The sequence below is a fragment of the Carya illinoinensis genome, chromosome 11, assembly GCF_018687715.1.
Source record: "Carya illinoinensis cultivar Pawnee chromosome 11, C.illinoinensisPawnee_v1, whole genome shotgun sequence".
Lineage (NCBI taxonomy): Eukaryota > Viridiplantae > Streptophyta > Magnoliopsida > Fagales > Juglandaceae > Carya > Carya illinoinensis.
Genome location: NC_056762.1, coordinates 10339999 through 10345314, shown reverse-complemented (window position 1 = coordinate 10345314; position 5316 = coordinate 10339999). Strand labels below are relative to the sequence as shown.

Sequence of the window (5316 nt, the reverse complement as noted above, 5' to 3'; positions counted from 1 at the left end):
TGTGTCTCAAAAACTACTAATTGCATCGAAGTGGACTCTCGAACTTTTAAAATTTTCCAATCCCCTCTTCTATCTACTAGCAGCATTAAATCTAATGAAAATTCACTGTAAATATATAATTTTCATTTAACTTATTATCATTGATCATATAAAATATAAAATAATATATGCTATCAATTAATAATAAATCATTAATCATTAACCATATATAAAATTATTTTATACCTAAGTTGCAAGCAAGTATGAATAATCTATGTACACAATGAGATTATTTGATATTCATTAACTATATAAAAATTAATATAAAATTCTTTTATATCTAAGTTGCAAGCAAGTATGAATAATCTATGTGCACAATGAGATTATTTGATATTCATTAACTATATAAAAATTAATAAAAAATATTTTATGATTTATTATTAATTGATAGCATATGTTATTTTATATTTTATATGGTCAATGATAATAAATTATATAAAAATTACATCTTTGCAGTGAATGTTATGTACATGAGCAACACGTGCAGTGAATTTCTATTAGATTTAACGCTTTTGGTAGATGAAATGGGGGGATTAGAAAGTTTTGAAAGTTTGAGGGTCCACTTTGATGCAATTAGTAGTTTCAGAGGCACATTGTGAATTGAGTGAAAGTTCGAGAAGACAAAGTGTAATTCACCTTTTTTTGTTTTGTATGTTCAGTTATGCACATTTTTTTATACACTACATAAATAGTTCTTGGGGGTCTATATTCACTCAAAGAAACAGGAAATGCTAAAATCAACATGTTATTTTAAATTTATAATCCAAGAATTTGGCAATATTCATGCCTAGGAAATTAGCCCAATTATCCCAGCAAACCAGAAAAATTTACAGGAAAGAAACTAACAGCCAATTTAACTTGGACTATAGGCAGCTTTGATATGGTACAAACATTTACATCGATTACATTCGTGACATATCTATGAGGAAAAGAATAGAAATCTTCAGTTCCTGCGGCTGCGTGATCTCTGCAATGATTTTGGTGACCCTTCAAAGAGATCCAAGATATATTTCTCCAGATCATCAGTGGTGTACTTGATGTACTTCTCACCAATATCAGCAGAGTTTCTCCCAGTGAAATTCCTATATGCAAGGACTACTTTCTGTGAAGTTGAAATTTGCAAGTCTTCCCGGAGTTTAGGATCTGGGATAGACCACCCTGTCTGGCTCTTGTATACCTCCTCAAAGGCAATAATGAAACCTCTGCACTTATCTTTGAGAATTGTCTTTGAAGTAGAACTTGACCCTGCGCTACCAACCCTAAGCAAAGAAAGAGCTGAACTCCAAGTGGCTCTTTCATAGCTTGTTGCATGCTGCTTGAATTTAACAATATGCTCTCGGATCCATTCGTCACCAAAGAAAAGTTTGAGTTCAGGGCTCTTAGCCTTTTCGACCATGTAATGATAGTTGTTCATTAAGAAAATATGTTGCAGAGCACAATCTTTGTATAACTTGGATTTGCTATCAAGTTTGGCTTCCAGAATACATGTGATGGACCGAAGGTGGCAAGCCATTGGACAATATGCCATAGAAGAAACTTCCAGCCCATTCTCCAGCTCAGCAACTGGATTTGAAGCAGCTGCATTTTGGTCCTTGAGAAGCACATTAAGGATACTGCAGTAAATGGGAAGGGTCTTGATGTAATTCATGACATACCTAGTTAGGGGGTGTATTTCACCTCGAGGAACAGGGCTTGTTGATGCATTAGCCGCAATGGCATTTCCAAATGTGAAAAGGGTTGCCCTTGCAGAATCAGCCAATCTCCTTAGCAGCTGGTGGAACTCGATCCTAACACAAGTACCAGCCTCTTCAGAGAATAAAGTGTCAATATACAGAAGATTATCTGCCACAACCTCGTACATGTCAAGCAAGCGAAACAACTTTTGTGGTTCAGGTGTACCCATAGCAATGGCATCCCCAAAATTCAAAAGGTGCAACAATGAAACCTTTGATATCTCCACAAAGCAAAATGGATTAAGAAATCCCAGGTCCTCAAAAACTTGGCCACAGAGCCGTTTCTCACTTGCAAGATAGCGGATGATGACATTCAAAGCACGAATCCACTTTTGGATTTCAAAGTTCAAGCAATTCCAATCCATTTTTAGCACATCCTCGATGCTAAACTTTTCCACTTTGAGAATGACCAAGTACTCCTCTAATGCATCTCTGCGCACACTAATGAAAGCCTGGCAGAACTCCTGATCATAACTTGAAGCAAACATGACAGTTGCAATTGACTTGAGATGCGGAATTACTTGTGGATGGACCAAATCTGGAACACAGTCCACAGATTCGTTGCCACTATTATTTCTCTGGGATGCTTCTTCAATTCTCATGTCCTCGACTGAAACGAAGGATTCGTCATAAACAACATCCTTTCCGCAATATTGAAAAGACATGTTTCCAAGCTCAAAGTATTGCTTGTGCTTAACAAGAATGTGAACTAGCTCTTCCTCGAGCCTTGACATTGCAGTCTGCAGAATGCTTTCAGCTCGGTTAAGAAGTTCCTTCTGCTTCCTAGTGCCGCTCATGGACAACCTTGGTAAACCTTCGACCAGTGTCTGAATTTCAACAACGGCTTTCAAATACTCGGACGCTTCCAGAGGGTCAGAGTCCCACATTAGTGATTGATTCGACTCCCAACCCCTGATCTTCTCCTCAGCCCATTTGAACTGCTGCTCAACCTCTCTAAATCCTGTACCCCTGCTTTCAGGAGAGAGAATAGTCATGGCAGACAAGTGGCTGTCAAGCTGTGAGAGGATTTTTCTCAGATCATCATCAAGGTTTTTACTTGCCCCTAATGCCTTGACCAAGTGCTGAGTTGCAGCAATCACATGCTGCTCTCCTTCACAAAGAGGGAGTATAGATCTAAAGTCCCCCATACCAACAAAGATTAAGTAGCAAACAGGGCCACAACAAATCAAAACCTCAAACTACCACCAAAATGATCACTGAAGGGAGCTCAAACCACGTTACAAGTTCCAACTCATTATTACAGTCACCAAGAAAGGTCCAGTTGTTTCAGATTATAAAAACCCACAAGGGAAGGAATAGATGAGGACTGAGAAGATTACTCTTACAAAACCTCAAACCCTAGATGTGATGTTCTACAAAAATGATTGGAGGATAGAGGCTCTAGAAAGCAAGCAGTACTTCAACTGTCTTAAACAACAAACAAAACTGAAGTAAATTGAGAGAGACAGAGACATGACGGGTGTACCAAAGGCAATACACGATGAAGACACGATGACTGAAGCTTCCTGGAGCCACGAAGTTCAACAATAGCTTTCAATAAACTTCAGAAGAACATGATCAAGGACTTGAATTCTGCCAAAATTTTTATACCGCAACTCACAAAAATTTCAGTATTTCTTTTCTCTTGAGCCGTCTCATTCCGTTTCCTAATCCAAGCCTAGAGTTTAGCATGATCAAACAAGGATAACCTTTAAAATCAAAGATCCCAACATGGATTTACAAGAAATAGAGAACTCTAAATTCAACTAAAAAGAAACTTTTAGCTCCGTAGTGAAAATAATAGTCACAAACTTTAACCAATAAAACTCACAGAGAACAACAGAAAGTCAAACCTTGCATTTGAATTCTGATCAAGAAGAGCAGTAGATCATTTAACAGACAACAAAACATGCGACCTCAGATCCGAAATAAAGCAAACAACGCCGATTAACGCGTTTTATTTGAGCAGAGATTATTATTCTTTTTTCTTCTTTTGCCTGTGAAAATGAAATGAGAGAGAGAGGGTGAAACCGACAGAAGAAGAAAAAATGGTCGAAAAGATGGAGAGAAAATGAGCTCGAAGCTTCGGGGGCTCTGAATTTGGAGTCTTGTTGGCTTAACTCCTTCTCTGCAACTTCTATCAGGCTGGTTCTCGTATCACTTGCATATCTTAAGGCGTGCTTTGACTTTTGACTTTTAGTTTTTGACGAACACCCTCGGAAAACTTGACCAATCAGAAGATACAAGTGGTCTCCCTGCTAATCTGGCTCGTTCAAATGAAATTTGTGACGTGGCGCTCTCTCTCTCTCATAGATTTTTTTTTTTTTTTTTAGAAAGAACAATTTCATTCATCAATAACAAGTATTATAAACATATATCAAGTCATATGACTTGATAAAGAAAATCTAGAAAACAATCTCATCACATTTCAAGTTTGTCAAAAACATGCCTAGCTAATCTATGAGCAACTTCATTGTCTTGCCTGCTACCATACTGAAATTTGTGTTCATCAAGCAAAACCAGCAGCTTCATAATTTTTGTCATCAGAATACCAAGTCTCGATAAAAGCTCATCAGCATCTTAAAGATCTTGAATCAATAACAAACAGTCATTTTCGACAATAATTTTTTGAATCTTAATGTTAGCACATAGTTGAAGGCCTCTAAAAATTGCTAACAGGTCAACATCCTTAGCCTCTACAACTTCATGCTTGACTTTGCTTTCTGCCATGATGATTGGCCCGTGTTCATCTCTTAAAATAGCCCCAACCTCGGCTTTATGTAAATTACAAAACATGGTTCCATCTACATTTAACCTTAGAAAACTTGGCTTAGGAGGCTTCCAGTTACAAAAATTTTTCAATTCACTACCAGTAACCTTTTGAACTGCAGTAAAATCATGCTTTAAGGATAAAGCATGATCAACAACTTGTCGTGGCTCAATAATGATATGCTCATTTACAAACTTGTTTCTCCTAAACTAGAATTCCCAAGCTAACAGAAAGAACACAACCATGTCTTCATCTCTTCCAAGTTCATATATTCTCATGGCTATATCCATTATAGACATCTCTCCTTCCATCTCACTAATCAAAGGAAATATGCTACTCTAGTGTTTATGAATATGAGAGCAATACATTGAAGCCTAGGGTAGAGTTTCAACACTTACGTTGCAGAAACAACATGTATCTTGAGTGAGGACCTTTATTTTTCTAAAATTGGACAAAGTAGGGAGAATTTCTTTACATGCTTTCCAATCAAAAGTTTTAACTTCATGTGGGATTCTCATCTTCCAAATAGCATTCCACAAAGACTGTTGCCTTGTAGCAGAAGAGCACACCAACATTAGCCTGTTGTTGCCCTCTAATCAGTCTGTATGCACTTCTCACACTAAAAGGCCACTCCTTTTATATGCCCAAACCCATCTATCTGGCTGTCTATTTGAAGCAATAATGATCATTAGAATATCTAAGGTAACTTTTGGATTGAAGAAATTTCAAACCTTAGTCATGTTCCACCAACTTGTGATACCATGAATAATAGTA

General features: G+C 37.2%; 1 protein-coding gene across 2 annotated transcripts; it reads right to left on the bottom strand.

Annotated features, from left to right (window-relative positions):
* Nucleotides 1–768: 768 nt before the first annotated feature.
* Nucleotides 769–3958, bottom strand: LOC122281790 (exocyst complex component EXO70E2-like). Of its 2 annotated transcripts, none has more exons than XM_043093571.1 (2): nucleotides 3626–3958; nucleotides 769–3450 (listed from the first exon to the last, which is right to left on the bottom strand). In XM_043093571.1, exon 2 carries the CDS (start codon nucleotides 2918–2920, stop codon nucleotides 983–985), a length of 1938 nt encoding a protein of 645 aa, XP_042949505.1. In that variant the 5' UTR covers nucleotides 2921–3450; nucleotides 3626–3958; the 3' UTR covers nucleotides 769–982. The 2 variants fall into 2 exon arrangements, with proteins under 2 accessions (XP_042949505.1, XP_042949506.1); XM_043093572.1 differs by having other exon boundaries at nucleotides 769–3439.
* Between the last annotated feature and the right edge of the window lie 1358 nt (nucleotides 3959–5316).

Coding starts and splice junctions, on each gene's coding strand:
- LOC122281790 (XM_043093571.1), bottom strand. CDS start 2,920: ATGGGGGACTTTAGATCTATACTCCCTCTTTGTGAAGGAGAGCAGCAT.